The sequence below is a fragment of the Lipotes vexillifer genome, unplaced genomic scaffold, assembly GCF_000442215.2.
Source record: "Lipotes vexillifer unplaced genomic scaffold, Lipotes_vexillifer_v1.1 scaffold636, whole genome shotgun sequence".
NCBI lineage: Eukaryota > Metazoa > Chordata > Mammalia > Artiodactyla > Lipotidae > Lipotes > Lipotes vexillifer.
Genome location: NW_006786547.1, coordinates 143519 through 160825, shown reverse-complemented (window position 1 = coordinate 160825; position 17307 = coordinate 143519). Strand labels below are relative to the sequence as shown.

Sequence of the window (17307 nt, the reverse complement as noted above, 5' to 3'; positions counted from 1 at the left end):
CGTGTACCTTTGTTTCCTTCCCACTAAGTCTACCTGGTTCTCTTTCCTCCAGTGTTCCCTGTCATTAGGATGCTAGCCCGTCCCAGCAGTGTAGGGCAGTCTGGGGGTTGGTGCCTGTGACAGAAGTTGGGTGTAGGGCCCTCGGGGGCTTCCTGGTGACCCGTCTCACTCCCGCCTCCCCTCCACCTGCGGCTCTTCTTGGGGGACCTGCCATTGACTCCTGGGCAGACCTCTCTCTCTGTTTTTTATGTGATGACCCCCTCACTCCTGCAGAGCTACCTTCTACCCCCTAGAGTCCTGTGAGCTGTGGGCATGAAAATAATTAAGTTAGTGGAAGCAGAGAAAGAAGGTGCACTTGAAACAGGAATGTTGGAAGGTCTGGCTGGCGGACTGCTGCGTCTTGGCAGCTGAGTGTGTGTTGTGCTCGGGGGCTGCGGACGGGAGGGTGTGTTGTGCTTGGGGGCTGCGGACGGGGCCCTAGAGTGTGAGCCACTTCCCTTTGAACCTGCCACTTGTGCGCCGAGGGTGGGGCTTGGGCCACCAGCCCCTGGAGCAGCCCCACGCTTCTGGCTTGAAGGTGGGCAGGAGGAAAGGGGTAGCCTGGGGCCCTCTGCTCTCCGCCCCTGTGGGTCTCAGGGCTGGAAATCCAGCAGGCGCTCGGTAAGTGCTGGCTGAGCAGGCAGATGGCAGAGGGCGAGTTAAGGAAAAGCCAGCCTGAGGCCCACTGAGCCAGAGCCCTCCTTGGAGCGGGAGTTGCATCTGGTGACGGTCTCGTGTGATCGAGGAAAAGAGGAATGGAGACAAGGGCGGTGACAAGGAGCTTGGCTGTTCTCTCCCTACAGCCAATCCGGGAGCAACTTGCACAAAGACGGGCCCTCAGAACAGCTGGAGCGGGCCACGTCCCTGCCAGGGCGCCCGAGCGCCCTTCGTGCCGTGGGGCTTGGCCAGGTGACTCAGCCTGGTAGGCCTGTGCCCCCAGGGGAGGGGTGGGCAGGAGCCAGACCTCGGGGCAGGAGGTGCCGGTCAGGAAGGGCCACAGAGGCTCACCCGACACATATTTCCAGGGGACCCACTGGGTGCAGAAGGAGGCCTTCAGTAAATAAGGGCCTGGCAATGGCAAGCTGCTGTGAAGAAAACACAGGCGGACGAGGGGCAGGGGCGACAGGTCAGGGGGCGCTGGGAAAGCAAGGCCTGGTGGGGTCTGGAAGCCAGACGGGCAGACGCAATGGCATGGTGCCGCGGAGTCTGGCGGCGGGGCACCGGGACACAGTGACGGGCAACGCAGTGATGGGCGTGGGTCGTGAGGCTGGTGCCCAGAGCCTCTGGCCAAGAACTGTTGGATGCATCCTCCACACTGAGGGACAACAGGGCTGGTTGCAGGAGGTCAGACAGGACTTTGGAAGAGGATTCCTTGGAGGGTGAGCCTGCCACTCCCCCCGCCCAGTGAGAGGGACGTTCGTGGTCCCCTCAGACATGTGCTCCCTGATGGAGCCCGAGCGACGTGCCTTCAAGGGCCGGAGCCATAGGCCTGCCGCAGCGGGGCTGGTGGGGCGGGTGAGCACCTCTGCAGTCTGGGGAGAAGCCAGGACCCTTTTAAATCCTGGCTGGAGGGAATGAGGGGGGGGGGTCTCGAGAGACTCAAAGACCGACTGCTAAAACACTGGCGGTGGTGGGCGGGTGGGTCCTCAGCCTGGAGGAGAAATGGTCTGTCTGGGTTTTGAAAAGCGTGGTCAGATGGGGTCCTGGAAGAGCACACAGCAGTGCCGCCACGTCTGAGAGGTCTGAGCACACAGCAGTGCCGCCTGGCTTCGATAGCGTTGGGGTCGGTGACCCAGGAAGGAGGAAGAGTGTGTGGCGTCGGGAGCAGAGGGGGCCACACCGTCCTCTCCCTTTGAGAACAGCCAGCTGTGCGGGCCAGCTGAGGAGAGAAGATATTCTCAGTGTGAAGCACGTCAGCGGGGCCGGGACCCTTAACTGTGTTTTATACTTGAGGTGGCTGTAGAATTTTCTATTACCCAGAGTTATCAGAACAGTCACAGGACCGATCCACATCTTCATCCCGGGCTATGTCTACGTTCAGTGTCGACTTAAAAAATTGCACAACGTGAGAGCTGCGAGTTAAGTTTTATTTGGGGCAAAATGAGGACTGCAACCCGGGAGACAGCACCCCAGATCGCTCTGAGAAACTGCTCCACAGAGGCAGGGAGGAAGGTCAGTATAGATGTGATTTGGGTGAAGGGGGAGTACATGCAATCAAGCACATATTTCTTGTGGAAGGTTTCTGCTCGTCTCGTGCATGTCACTGCCAGTCATGAGGAGCAGACGTCGCCATGAAGGATTTGAGTGCTTGTCTAGATACGAGGAGATACAAGAATTGGGCTCATAAAATTGTCTCCTGAAAATCTCCATCTATCGGAAGATCTGTTCTGCCAGTTTTACCCAGAGCCCAGAGTGCCTCAGTTCAGCTCTCCACCTGAACTCCTTTCAGGGGGTGTTGAAAGTCAGCAGCTGCAGCAGCACATGATTTAATCCTTGTAGAGGCAGCTGGCAAGTGACAATGGCGAGTGTCAATTTGTAGTTGACAAGAGGAACCGTAGGAGGTAAATAATGTGGGCTTATGGTTACATACATGTGGTTCTGCCTCTGTTCATTGCACTAGTTTCGTAAAGATCTGAGGAAGGCGCGTTCAGATACGTAAGTGCACAGGCTCCATTTTGAAGTTAGTGCAGACACAACCTGCTCGTTGGTTGGATGTGATGTTTAATGTGAAAGAAAGAAGAATCAAAGATAGTGTGACTGGAGCCGTTGGGAAAGGTGGTGCCTTTTATTGAGAAGGGGAGAATGGGGAGCAAGGTAACTGCGGATTTTTGTTTTAGCGGAGCGTCATGGTGGCAACTGAGAACCCTGCTTTGGCCCTGGGAAGCCTTGGACAACTGTTTCATCCAAGTGGAGATGCTGAGTGTACAGTTGGGTGTATGAGAGGGGGTTCAGGGGGGACAGCAGGGCTGAGGGTGCAAGTTTGAAGTCATGGATGATGCTTAAAATTATGGGAGAGGATATCGCTTGGGTGTGGCTGTGTGGATGGAGAAGCAAAGAAGGCTACAGACGGAGCCTTGTCTGAACCTTTGGCTGTCAGGAGAATTCCAACATTCAGAAACCAAGTAGGAAAGAAGGAGCCAGAGCGAGGCGGGGACTTGCGGGGAGTAGGGACAGCACTGCAAGTGTGCTGCGTCTTGGGAGCGGAGCAAAGAGAGTTTCCAGAAAGTGACTGACCAGATCAGCTGTTGCTGAGAGGTCGCAGGCGCTGTTGGTAAACTAGACAAGAGCGTTTCGGCAGTGGGGATAAAACCTTGGAATGTATAAGTTAAAGGCAGGAGGTATGGAAGTGAGGACGTCAAGTATAGTCATCTCGTTCAGGGGGTGTCCCTGTGAAGTGGAGGAGGGCAAGAGGAGGTAAGTGCAGGGAGATGTGGGAATTGGCTTTTTTTTTTTTTTAAATGAAACTTTCTTTTGAGGTGATTGTAGGTTCAAATGCAGTTGTAAGAAATAATGCAGAGAGAGCCCTTGTATGCTTTGCCCTTTTCCTGTAACGGTAACAGCCTGCAGAGCTAGTAGCTGCCGGAACCAGGGCAGTGACTCTGCTACAGTCAAGGCACAGGACGTTCCATCACAAGGGATGTTGCGCTGCTCTTTTATAGCCACGCCCACTTCTCTCCTGCCTTCACGCCTGGTAGCCACTAATCTTTGTGCCGCGTTGATAATTTTGGCATTTCAAGAATGTTATACAGATGAAACCGTACCCTACGTGACTTTCGGGTATTGGCTATTTTTCACTCAGCATAATACTCTGGAGATGCGTCCAGATTATTCTGTGTGTCAGCAGTTTCTTCCTTTCTATTGCTGAGTGGTGCTCCAGGTGTGGGCGGACTACAGTGTTTAATACTCACCTGTTAAAGGACATCTGTGTTGTCTCTGTTCAGGGTTATCAGGAATAAAGTTGCTCTGCACATTTGTGGGCAGGTTTTGTGCAAATGTGAGTTTTCATTTCTCTGGGTTAAATGCTCAAGAGTGCAATTTCTGGGTTGTATAGTAGTTGCGTGTTTAGCTCTCTAAGAAATTAATGCTTTTCCAGAGGCCGGTATTCTTTTGCATCCCCGCCAGCAGTGTATGAATAATCTAGTTTTTCTGCATCCTCACTGGTATTTGGTGTTTTTAACTTCAGCCATTCTGACAGTGTGTAGAGCTGTATCTCAGTGCGCTTCCTAACGGCTGACGATGTTAAGCATCTTTTCACGCGCATTTGCCATTTGTGTATCTTCTTCAGTGAAATATCTCTTCATATCTTTTGCTCATAGTCTGGATTGTTCTTTCACTGTAGAGCTTTTATATATTCTAGATACATTCTAGTTCTTTGTCAGATGTGTGGTTTGCAGATGTTTTCTCCTAGTCAGTAGCTTGTCTTTTCATACTCCTCACCTGGTCTGTGAAAGAACCAGCATTTTTAATGTTAATAAAGTCCAGTTTATCGATTGTTCCTTTTGTGGATTGGGCTTTTGGCATCAAATCTAAGAACTCTTTGCCTAGTCCTAAATCTTAAATATTTTCTCCTATGTTTTTTTCTAAAAGTCTTATTATTTTATATGTAAGTCTGTGATCCATCTTGAGTTAATTTTTGTATAAAGTGTGAGGTTTAGGTTCAGGTGCATATGCTCTCTTTCCCCCCTCCCTCCTTTCCCCTCCCCTCCCCCCTTCCTCCCTCCCTCCCTCCCTCTCTCTCCTTTCTCTTTCCTTCTTTCTTTTTTTCCTTCTTTCTTTCCTTCTTTCTGTCCTTCCTTCTTTCTCTTTCTTTCTTTCTTTCTTTCTCTTCCTTTCTTTCTTGTTTTTCTTTCTTTCTTTTCTTTCTTTCATCTTTGCCTGGTTTTGTTTTCAGGGTAACACAGGCTTTATAAAATGAATTGAGAAGTAATTGCTCCTCTTCTATTTTTCTAGAAGAGATTGTGCATAAGTGGCGTTAATTATTTTTTAAATGTTTGGTAGAATTCTATAATCTGGGCCTAGAGATTTCTTTTATTTTTATTTTTTCATATAACACTTTTATTTTTATTCACCTACCATGAAATTCACAAAGTGGTGAATGGCTCAGTGCTTTTTGTATGTGCACAGGACTGTGCAACCATTACCATTACTCATCTTTGAAGATTTTCATCAACCAAAAAAGAAACCCTGTGCCTATTAGTAGTCACTTCCCATTCCTCCATCCCCAGCCTCTGGCAACCACTAATATATTTCTGTCTCTTTATATTCCTCTATTCCAGACATTTCATACAAATGGACTCATACAATATGTGGGATTTTGTGTTTTTAAGGTCCATCCATGTTGTAGCAAGTATCAGTATTTCATTGCTTTTTTTATCAAATATGATTCCATTGTGTGGATATACCATCTTTTGTTTGTATTTCATTGGTTGATGGACATTTGGGTTGTTTCCATTTTTTTTACGTTATGAATAATCCTGCTATAAACATCTGTGTACAAATTTTTGTGTGGCATATGTTTTCATTTCTCTTAGGTGTACACCTAGGAGTGGAATTTCTGGGTCATATGGTAACTCCATAGTTAACCTTTTGAAGAACTGCCAAACTGGTTTCCAAAGTGGTTGCAACATTTTACATCCCCACCAGGAATGCACAAGTGTTCCAATTGTCCACATCCTCACCAACACTTGTTGTCTATCTTTTTAATGTTAATCATCCTAGTAAAATTACAATTTAATTTTAATTTTAACCAACCAACCATGGAGTGAAGTGGTGTTTAATTTTATCCTTGATTTGCATTTCCCTAATGACTTATGATGTGGAGCATCTTTTATATGCTTATTACACCATTTATATATCTTCTTTGGAGAAATATGTATTCATATCCTTTGCCCATTTAAAAATTGGGTTATTGGTCATTTTATTATTGGCCTATAAGATTTCTTTATATATTATGGACTCTAGACCCTTACCAGATATTTCAGATGATTTGCAAATATTTTCTCACATTCTGTGTGTTATCATTCCACTTTCCTGATGGTATCATTTGAAGCAAAAAAGATTTTTATTTTGATGAAGTCCATTTTTTTTCTGTTTTTGTTTTCACTTTGTACTTTTGGTGTAGTATCTAAGAGTCCATTACCTAATCAAAGTCATGAAAATTTACTCCTATGTTTTCTCATTTTGGCTGGTAATATTTAGGTCTGTGATCCATTTTGACTTAATTTTTGTATGTGGCGTGAGGTAGGGATCCAATTGCATGCTTTGGCCTGTGGATATCCACTTGTCCTAGCACCATTTGTTGAAAAGACTATCCTTTCCCCATTGAATTGGCCTGGCACCCTTGTTAAAAAAATCAACTCATCATAAATGTAAGGGTGTATTTGTAGGTTATCAATTCTATTTCATTGATCAATGTGTCTGTCCTTTTGTAGGGGAAGTTTTAAAATCACAATATCACTTTCCTCAGTAGTTATTGGACTATATGTCTGTTTTGTATGGGGTGAGTTGTAGTAGTTTGTGTTTTTGGAGAAATTGATCCATTTCATCCATGTTGTCAAATGTATAGAGAGTTGTCTGCAGTATTCCTTCATTATCCTTTTGATGTTTGTTGGTCCTGTAGAGAAATTCCCTGTTTCATTATTGATATTGATAAGTTGTGTCTTCTCTCTTTTTTTCTTAGTCAGTGTTGCCAGAGGTATGTCAATTTAACTTTTTTCAAAGAACAAACTTTTTCAAAAATTGATTTTTTCTGTTGTTTGCATTTTCAACTTTGTTGATTTCTGCTTTTATCTTTACTGTTTACTTTCTTCTACTTGATTTGGGTTTGTTTTGCTCTTCCTTTGCTTGCGGTGGAAGTTTAGATTATTGATTTGAGACTTTCCCTCTTTTGTAATGTATGTATTTAGTGCTATAAATTTCCTTCTTAGAACTGCTTTGGCTGTGTCTTTCAAATTTGATATCTTGTATTTTCATTTTCATTCAGTTCAATGTATTTTTAAATTTCCCTTGAGACTTCCTCTTTGATCCATGGATTATTTAGAATTGTTTGTTTACTTTGTGTTTGGAGAGTTTTCTATAATATTTCTGTTATTTGTCCCTGGTTTGATTCTATTATGGTGAGAGAATACACTAAATTTGAAAAAAATTCAGTTCTTTTAAATTTATTGAGACTTGTTTTATGGCTCAGGATATGGTCTGTTTTCATATATGTCTTGTGGACACTTGAAAAGAATATGTATATAATGTGTTGTTGTGTAGTATGTGTATAAATGTCAATTATACATCCTGTTGGTTGATGGTGAGCTCTTTTATATCCTTGCTGATTTTCTGTCTAGTTGTCTTATCAGTTTTTGAGAGAGGTGTTGAAGTTTCCAGCTATAATTGTGCATTTGTCTGTTTCTCCTTTCAGTTCTCTCAGTTTTTGCTTCACATATGTTATAGCTCGTTTGTTAGGCATGTACACATTTAGAATTGCTATGTCTTCTTGATGAATTTACCCTTTTATCGTTATAATGTATCCCCCACTTTTCAAAAGTTCTCTTAATGCCACTTCACTTTTATGAAAGACCTACATTAATATCTGTTTCCACTAACCAAAAGAAATCCGTGGAAGATTTATGCTTTTATGAAAAAAGGTGAAAAGAGAAAATAGTGTTCAACATTTGCTTTACAGTGAGCCATTATAAAGGCAGTGTGCACCCCAAGCCGCAAGAGTGGCACTGCCAAGCTCCTTCCCTGGGAACTACACTCAGCATCTCAGCATCATATCGCCATAGCTCTGTTGTATCTGTGAGCATCTGTGTTTTATCTTATTTTCTGTATGTGTTAGCTGATGTGTCCTATGGTGATTGCTTCTTTGCTTTATGCCTTTGTGGCTTAGGAAAGGTTTCACAGGAATGTACTGCTTTCAAATAGTGGGGGAGACCTGTATATGTTCCTCTTTGTCTCTAGTGAAATTGTTTTTATTCTGATGTCTACTTTGTCTGATATTTATTTTCTGATATTATAGCCACTACAGTTTTCATTTGATTAATGTTTATATGATACTTCTTTTTCCATATTTCACTTTCAGCCTACCCAAACTGTTATATTTGAAGTGAATTTCTTATAGATAAAACATAGGTGGGTCATGTTTTTAAAGTCACTAGCCAACCTTTGTCTTTTAATTGGTGTATTCAGACCATTTACATGTAATGTAATTATTGATAGGTTAGAGCTCACATCTGCCATTTCATTTATTTATTTTTTGTTTACTGTTTGTTCTGGTTTTTTGTTTCCTTTTTCCTACCTTCTTGTGTATTACTTGAACTTTTGAAAAAATTCCATTTTGATTCATCTAGTTGTTTGTGAGCATATCTCTGTTTGGTCTTTAAGTGGTTGCTCTATATCTTATTCCAGTCTACTGGTGTCCTAATTGTACCAGCTCAAGTGAAGTATATACACCTTACCCTCTTTATATCTCTTTACCCTCCCCCACTTACAATACAATTATCTTAAACATTTCCTCTACATATGTTTATAACCACATCATAGCGTGTTATAATTTTTGCTTCCACTGTCAGACATAATTTAGGAAACTCAAAAGGACAAATAAAATCTATTTACCCCTATTTTTACTCTTTTCATTGTTCCTTCTTCCTTCCTAATGGTTAACAATTCCTTTTTTAATCATTTCCTTTCTGCTTAGAGACTTTCGTTCGTCATTCTCTTAGGGTAGATCTGCTGGTGACAAATTCTCCCAGTTTCCCTGGTTTTTATTCTGAGAATGTCTTGATGTTCCCTTCATCCCTGAAGGATATTTTTGATGGGTGTAGGTGTCTGTTGATGGTGTTTTTTTTTTCTCTCAGAACCTGAAAAGTATTGTGCCACTTCATTCTGGCCTCCATACTTTATGATGAGAAATCTTTTGAATTGTTTCCCTTTGTAAGTAAGGTGCCCTTTTTCTCTTGCCACTTTCAAGATTTTTAATTTATCTTTAGTTTCCCGTGGTTTGACAATGAAATGTCATGTGGATTTCTTTGAGTTTATTATGTATGGTATTCACTCAGCTTCTTGAATCTGTAAGTTTACGTCTCTTGCCAAATTTGGGAGTTTTTCAGCTATCATTTCTTTGAATACTGTTCAGCCTTCTCTTCTTTCTCCTGTACTCTGCTACTCTGAAACATGAATGTCAAATATTCTCTCATAGTCCCCTAGGTTCTTGAGGCTCTGCTCTGCTTTTTCTTACTTGTTTGATTTTTGTTTTTTAAGTCTATTTTCTCTCTCTCTTTTAGATTGGATAATTTCTATTATTCTTTTTTACCACTTACTGATTCTTTCCTTTGTTGTCTTTATTCTATTGTTGTGCCCTTCCATTGAGATTTTAATTTTGATTATTGTATTTTTCAGTTCTAAATTTTCCATTTTGTTCTTCTTTGTATCATTTATTTGACGATACTGTTTCTTTGTTGAGACTTTCTATTTTTTCATGTGTTTCAAGTGTGTATACAATTACCCTCTGAAACATTTTTATGGTGGCTGCTTTAAAATCTTTGTCAGATACTTCTATCATCTCTGTCATCTTAGTGTTGGCAATCTATATCAGGCAGGGTTCTCCAGAGAAATAAAACCAATAGGATGTGTGTGTGATGTGTGTGTGTGTGTGTGAGACAAAGAGAGATTAAAAAAAAAGAGATTTATTGTTAGGAATTGACTCATGTGATTATGGAGGCCGGCAAGTGCAAATCTGCAGTAAATTTGGGCTGGCAGGCTCAAGACCCAGGAGATGCTATGGTGCAGTTTCAGTCTGAAAGCCAGTAGTTGGAGACCCAATAGTGCCAATGGTACAGATGAAGTCTGAATTCTCTTATAGAGAATTTTCTCTTACTTGGAAGAGGGTCAGTTTGTTGTTCTAGTCAGGCCTTCAAACTGATTGTACGTGGTCCACCACATTATGGAGGGCAATCTGCTTTACTTTATCAATTAAAGTGTTAATTTCATCCAAAAACACACTTGCAGAACCACCCAGAATAATGTTTGGCTAAATATCTGGGCACCCCATGGCCCAGTCAAGTTGACACCTACAATTAACCATCACAGCATCTGTCAATTGTCTTTTTTTGTTCAGTTTGTGTTCCTCCTGGTTCTTGGTATGGCAAATGAATGTCAGTTGAAAACTGGACATTTTTGGCATTGTGTCCTGGGACCCTGGATCTCATTTAAGCCCTCTGTTTTAGCTGGCTTCCTCTGACCATTGTGTCACTGGAAGCAGGGGTTGCTTCCTTGCTACTGCAAGGTGGGAGTAGAAGGCTGGAAAGTTTCCCCACCTGGCCTCTGTTGACACATTGTGGGGGGTCTATTCCATACTGCTGAGTGGGATGGTAGTTCTGGCTCCCCGCTTGTCTCTGGGATACTTACCTGGTTGGGAAGGTTTTGTGTGCCTCGTTTCTGCTCTCCACGTGGTCTCTGCCCACTGTGTGGGTGGGGGGTGTGTGGCCTCGTTACTGGGTGGTGGTGAAAGTCTGACTTTCTGGCAGCACCTCAGTGGGGAGGGGGTGGTGTGTCTTATTACTGTCACGTGGGGGTGGAAGTCCAGGCTCCCCGTGTGTCTCCACTGATACCACAGAGGTGGGGCGGGATGGGGGCCTCGTCAACCATCCGTCAAGGAGGACGTCCCACCTCCCTGCTTGTTGTTCTCTGACATCTCTGTGGTTTGGGGGTGTGGGGAGGTTGGTTACCTCATTACAGTCTGGGGAGGGTGGTCACCTAGGTTCCCTCCTGGGTCTTTGCTGGCAGGGATGGAAGTTTCACCACAGTTTTTTCTGCCCTGTTTGGCTGGAATAGTGCAGTTATTGTCTGCCTTGCCCCCCTTCCTGGCCCTTTGGTTAGAGAGAGAGAGTGCTGGCTTTTGTTGGTGTTTTTTTTTGTCTGTGTCTCTTGGCATTTCCAGGTTGTAGGCTTTAAAAGTCCCAGGTCTGGGATATATGAAGCAAAAACAAAACAAAAAAACACAGGGAACTCACCGTGGGTCCAGAGGTCCCAGCTGATCTGCTTTCTTTTCTCCACTTTTCAGAGTCTTCTGTGAAATATATATTTGCTCTAGATGTAATGTCCAGGGTGTTAATTGTACTCAGTGGGAGAAATAGGGAAGAGTATGTCTACTCCATCTTCCCAGAAGTGCAAGTCCTTGTTTGTTTTGTCTTGTTTTTTAAGAAGACAGTAGGGTGCTTTGGCTACTGATGGGAACGGTCCATCAGAGGGAGACTGCAGGAGCCAAGTCCTCGAGTAGGTGAGAGGAGCTGGGGCCATGGCAACACATCTCTCCTTTTTCCCAGAAGGAGGCAGGTTTTGAGGGTGCCCTTTGGGGAGATTGGTGGCTTTGGTGGCCATCTTAGCCCGTAGGTCGGAGTTGCATGTGGGGCTGGCAGAGGTGTGGTCTGGGAACACTGGCAGCACGGAGAGCTGGGGGTCTGAGTGTCTGTTCTGGTCAGGCCTGGGGGTCTCAGCGGCCAGCCTGGAATCAGTGTCCAGGAATCAGAAGCCACAAGTGGCAGGCAGTCCAGGGGACTCAGGACTTGCAGGGGTAGAGTCCGCAAATCTGCCTAGGCCAGCAGACGCTGGAGGACAGGAATTCCGGCAGCAGCTCCTGGAGATCAGCCCCAGCCTCAGGGCAGTGCCAGGCCATCTTCCTGCCTCTCTCCTGCTCAGGGCCCTGGCCCTTGGCTTGTGAGCCGCCTCTGAAGAGAGGAGCAGAGGGGCCAGGTGGTCACCTGCCCACAACACCCACCCCTCTTGGTTCACTTCTAGCACCAGACTCGTGGGGAGGAAGAGGCTCTCCACCCCTCTCAGCTGGGTCTACGGGGGGCCCCTGAAAACAAAACAACAGTGGAAATGAATTGGACTCAGAGGGCTTCACCCTTCTGTGGGCTGTGCTCTAAAAATCAAAAGGTCTGGGAAGACCTTTTGCATTTGGTTATTTAGACCAGGCCCTGGTGCTGGGTTCTGTCTTAGGCCCAGCTGTTCCCTGGGGACTTGTGGGCTTGCCATCGATGGGGGAATGCGGCACAGGGCTTACTGCTCTGAGCTGTGGAAACCGCAGGAGACGAAAAGATCGGACTTGGGCCTTGGGGTTCGTGGGCTTCACAAAGGAGGAGTGTCTTTGGAGCTGCCTGGTGTGTCCTGCAGCCTGGGAAGCAGAGGGGAGGTGTCCGGGCGGGGTACCTGGGGCAGCCCTTGGCCCCCTGGGACTACTCCTGGGCTTTTCAGCGTTGCTGGCAGTGGCCAGGAGCAGGAAGGTCCTTGGCCCTTTGGGGGCCCCAGCCCCCGAGGGGGGCTCTGTGGGGCAAGGGCAGGCAGGCGTGATGGTGGGTCGACCCGCCTGCACTCGGACTCTGGCAGTGTGTGAGAAGGGCCAGGGGCTTCCATGGCCAGGGCTCTGTCGTGCCCACGTCTCCTCTTGCTTCCAGACCAACGATGCGGCCGGGAGCACCTGGAACTGGCTGTACTTCCTGCCCCTCATCGTCGTCGGCTCCTTCTTCATGCTCAACCTGGTGCTGGGCGTGCTCTCGGGGTAAGAGGCCGCGCGGCGCCTCCGTGTCCACGGGCGGGGGGGCAGGTGGGGCTGGACACGGCCTGTGCGGTGCGGGAGGCGGGGCTCGGCCTGGCCCCGGGACGGCCACTCCCAGCGTCCTGAGCTCTAGCCAGCCTGTCCCTGGTGCTGCCGTTCTGACCTCTCCCTTGGTGGTCCTGGCCCTGGCCCCCTTACCCCTAGCTCCTGGCCTTCACCCCGGCCTCTGAGTCAGGGGAGGGGCCGCCGCTGCCTCTTATCTGGGTTCGTGGTGTGGTTACTGAGCAGCCCTGGGGACAAGAGAGCCCTTCTGTGTGACACTGGAGAAGGAATGGAGCGGCCTTGGGTCTCCACCCCAGCCCTGAGCCCTGGCCTGCCTTGCCTCTCTGGTCACCTGTCCCTGCTGACCTTCAGGAGAAGACGAGGGAGGATGCAGCTCTGGGGTCCCTCCTGGAGAAAGGTGCTTCTTACCTTCACTGGTAGTGAGGTGTAGCACACCTGTGGCCCATAGTGCCCTCCTGTCCTGCATGGGGCCGAGGACCAAGGAAGTGCTGTTGGCTTCAGGGAACAACCAGGGCTGGGATTTGGGGCTCCTGGCCTTGTCTGGGGCCGAGGAAGCTGCGTAGACGGAGGGAGAGGGCATTGGGCTGGCCTGCCTCCTGCCCCCACCCGCGCGTCAGATTCCCTGTGAGGCTGGAGGGGAAAGTTTCCATTCCACCCGCCTTGAAGATTCCTGCTCAGGCCCAAGGCTCCTGAGGTCGTGACTCAGGGGGCAGCTGTCATATTGGTCTGGAAACGAACAGCCACAGAGAGGACAGTGGCTGGGCCCAGGGGCTCTGTGCTCTGGCTCTGTCATGTGTTCCTGCCTTGGCCCCCTCCTGTAAGACTCTGACTGTTAGTAGTGTGTCTTTCTAAGCACCTCCGCCAGGAGCAGGCAGGCCCACAGCACAGGGGACCGATGAGAACTCCTAGTCGGGGGTGGGGGTGGGGAGCTGTGGTCCGAGCTGGGATGGGAAAGCCAAGGGAGGCCTGGGGCTCAGAGAAGCCTCCTGGGGAAGGGGCAGCTCAGCTGAGGCCCAGAGGGGACCAGGAATGAGCGTGGCAAAGGAGAGGGGAGCGTCTCCCAGGCAGAGAATTGTTGTGGCGGAGGCACAGAGGGTGTGGTGTCTGCGATGCTCAGAGCTGGGGCTGCCAGGTGTGGGAGCTTGGCCGGGGGCCAGGCTCGTGAGGAGGGCGGGCCCCGTGCTGGGCCGTGTGGCGGCGGGGAGGCTGGCGGGACACGAGTGGGTCCTGCTCAAGCTTACTCCGGAGAATGTGAGAAAGAAGCAGGGGTAGCCGCAGAGACTGGGTGAGGGGCCCCGAACTTTGTGTTTCCCAGCCCTGTCCCCACGTGCGGGCATCCTTGCCTCTGGGGACCAGCCGATACAGGCTGGCTTTCCTAATGAGTCTCAGCTGAGCCCTCCCTCTGGCCTCCAGCTCTAGCAGCGGGGCCCCAGGGTTCTCTGCCAGCCCCAGGGAGGCTGGAGACTGCACGGCCCCTCAGGCCAGTGGTCAGCACACAACGTGTGGCTCTGCCACATCTGGAGGAGGGCTGCCGACGGGCCAGCCTGGAGCTGGATCAGCCTTGCTCCCTGCCACGCCCCGGGCTCTCACCCTCCCAGTGCCCAGAGAAGCAGAATCGGTGGCTCCTCTTGCAGCCCTTCCTCCCAGTGGGGCCAAAGCCTGGGTAGGGCGGGCCACAGCCAGCCACCTCCTGAGCAGTGGCTGCCCGGCGGCCAGGCCTTGGTCACTGCAGCGAGTTTCTGCTGGCGGCTCTTGGCCAAGCGGGCAGTATGGTCACGCCCCACTGCCACCCCCAGGCCCTCCTGCCCCCTGGTGTGGTTGATGGCGCTGGCCTGGTGGGGAGATGGCGAATCTGCGTTCCTGCAGATTCCGGACTTGGTGAGAGGTCCAGGTGGGAGCCGTCTCCTCTCATTGCCAGGGTTGCAGCAGCTCAGGCCCTGGTGGACACCAGTCTCAGGCTTGGGGTCCATCCTGGTCAGAGCCAAGCTCTCCCTCACGCCGTGGCTGCGTGACAGGAGCCAGGCCTGCCGGGCCCGCGCCCTCTGCCAAGCCCAGAAGCTGCTTCTCCTGGGGGGAGAGACAGCCGCTCGCTCGCTCGCTCGCTCGGCAGAGAACAGGCATTGCAGTTTTGCCCTGAGGGTGTGCCTGCCTGCCCTCTGGGGACCTGAGCTAAGGTGTGTGCGCGTGTGCGTGTGTCTGTGCGCGGGCACGCGCTCTTGTGCCTGTGTGTGTGAATGGCTTCCTTCTGGCCTTTTGAGCCTCTCGACTTCTAAGCTTGGCTGGGAGACTGGGGCTGTGGTGCTGAGGGCCCAGGAGGGCAGAAGAGCCTCAGTGGTTTGGCTGAGGAGCTGGGTGATTCTAGAGTGTCTCCCTGTCATCTCTGGCCACCCTGAGGCGATCCAGTGCCTGCCTGGCCTTCCTCCTTCTAGCAAAGGCTCTGGGTCTGAACCAGCAGAAGAGACAAAGTGGAAGTTCTGCTCTGGGGGGTTGTTGTCCAGAAGCTATCTGCAGCGTCTCTGTCCAGATGACAGGGCCCGGCACTCGGAGGGTGCATGCCCAGGCCTGCTCTAGGCCAGGGGGAGGTGGAATTGTCCCTGCCCTCTGGAGCCCCTCTCTGGGCGCGGAGGCGCTGTCTCTACAAGCTGCAGGAGCCTGAGGAGGGAGGGCTCACCTGGGCCTGTTAAGTGCTGGGGAGGGGGCGAAAGGCCAGGTGATGGAGGCACCCGGAGGGGTGGCCTCTGGCCTGCTTTCCCCGTCCTGGCCTCCTCCTGAGTCGCTGTGCCTCTGGCCGCACATGGGGTGCCTGGGGGCGTGCTCACACCCACCTGCTCTGCTTCCTGCTGCGGCCTCGCCCATCACAGGGAGTTTGCCAAGGAGCGCGAGCGGGTGGAGAACCGCCGGGCCTTCCTGAAGCTCCGCCGGCAGCAGCAGATCGAGCGGGAGCTCAACGGGTACCTGGAGTGGATCTTCAAGGCCGGTGAGGACGGGGCTGCGGTGCTCCCGGCCCGGCCTTTGCCGGCTTCTTCTCCCCGGACCCACCCAGGGCCGAGCTCACCTGGGGCGGGGGCTTCCCTCGGGAGGGCAGCTTGTGAGGCGGAGCAAGCCAGGCCCTCTTCACAGGGCGCTGTCTGTGGGCCCCATCGAGGGGTGTGTGTCGGTGAGACAAGCTCAGCCACGGGCCCTGCCGGCTTCGGGAAGCGTGAGGGCCGAGAAGGCAGGGTCTCACCTCCCTGCTGTGTTCCTGGGGGACGAGCCCTGGTCAGGGGTGGGGACAGGAGGGCTCTGGCCTGAGGCTGTGTCTCACTCACAGAGGAAGTCATGCTGGCCGAGGAGGACAAGAACGCAGAGGAGAAGTCCCCTCTGGATGGTAGGTGACCGCTGTCAGCACTCCTTGCCTGGCCACAGGGCTTTGGTGGCTGGGCGGGCAGTGACACATGTGCACGCTTGCATGTGAGGCGTGATGCCCTCTGCTCAGCCAGGTGCCTGCACGTTGGTCGCTTAACATGGTCCTGGGCGGGGCCTTTCTGGAGGCAGGCCCTGGGAGGGTCAGCTGCACGCTCCTGGGGGGCTGTGTGCCATGGACCAGAGTGGGCATCGCCGGCAGTGGGCTCAGCCTGGGGGTCACAGGAGCCTGCGCTGAGAGCTGGGTTTTCCAGCATGGCAGCTGACAGCTGACACGTGACTGTGTGAGCTTGCAGGTGCGTATGTTACAATGAAACAAAAGTGAAAATCCAGATCCTCAGTCGCGGCACGTTTCAAGTCATCATAGAAAGTTCTGTTGGACAGTGCTGCTTCTAGAAGCTTGAAAACTGCTGGTTTAATCCAAGCTGTATCTGTCCCCAGGGCTCAGGGAGATGCCCCCAGATTGCTGTAGAAAGACCCCTAGCATGGCCTGGGGCCACGGGGGCAGGGACGGGGGCCAGCACAGCCCCGGTGGCAGGAAGGCTGCTCTCTCTTCACACCTGCTGCTCAGGACAGGGCCAGACAGCATGGCCACGCATGTTGCGGTCTCCCCTGGGCCCACACCTGGAGCCTTGAGCAGTCTGTGCTGGGCCCTCTGCGGCCTTGACCCGACCTCTCTGGTCTCACCTGGCCTTGGAGTGCGGGCTGTTGGGGCAGCCCTGTCCCTGTCCCACAGGGAGGTTTCCGGGCCTCCATGGCAGCCAGGCCTTCCCCGTGGGCCTCACCGTGGAGAGAAGGACAGGCAGGACCCAAAGCTCAAAATCCCTTTGTCCCTTTTGCTCTGAAGACCGAGAGGGGCCCATGGGGGCCAGGCATCGTCCTGCCTTCCCTTAGCCTCAGCTTCAGGAGAGATCTGGAAAGGCTGCCGGTATCTGGCACAGCCCACAAGGACACCGCCCAGCCCTGAGGCAGGTCATCTGGAGGCCCGGACTCATGCCGCCCCCTCCCACCCTTTGTTTAAAGCAGTGTTGAAGAGAGCAGCCACCAAGAAGAGCCGAAATGACCTGATCCACGCAGAGGAGGGGGAGGACCGTTTTGCAGACCTCTGTGCTGTGGGTGAGTCTCGGGGGGGCCTGTGACTGCAGGCGGAATGTGCGCCCCGCTCCCTCCCTGTCGCCTCGGCGTCCCTCCTTCCCTACCGCCCGCACCCGCCTAGTAAGCCCGTTCCGTTCCGTGTGCGCGTCCACCCGACAGCAGGA

At 50.6% G+C, this 17307-nt stretch overlaps 1 protein-coding gene across 1 annotated transcript in view; it reads left to right on the top strand.

The window, feature by feature from the left end:
* The window catches only part of CACNA1B (calcium voltage-gated channel subunit alpha1 B), a 197347-nt gene that overhangs the window by 46548 nt on the left and 133492 nt on the right, over nucleotides 1-17307 (top strand). Inside the window, exons 7-10 of the mRNA XM_007458994.1 lie at nucleotides 12483-12586; nucleotides 15508-15623; nucleotides 15957-16013; nucleotides 17075-17164. Of these exons, the coding sequence (XP_007459056.1) occupies nucleotides 12483-12586; nucleotides 15508-15623; nucleotides 15957-16013; nucleotides 17075-17164 (367 nt within the window). The remainder of the gene's footprint in view (nucleotides 1-12482; nucleotides 12587-15507; nucleotides 15624-15956; nucleotides 16014-17074; nucleotides 17165-17307) is intronic.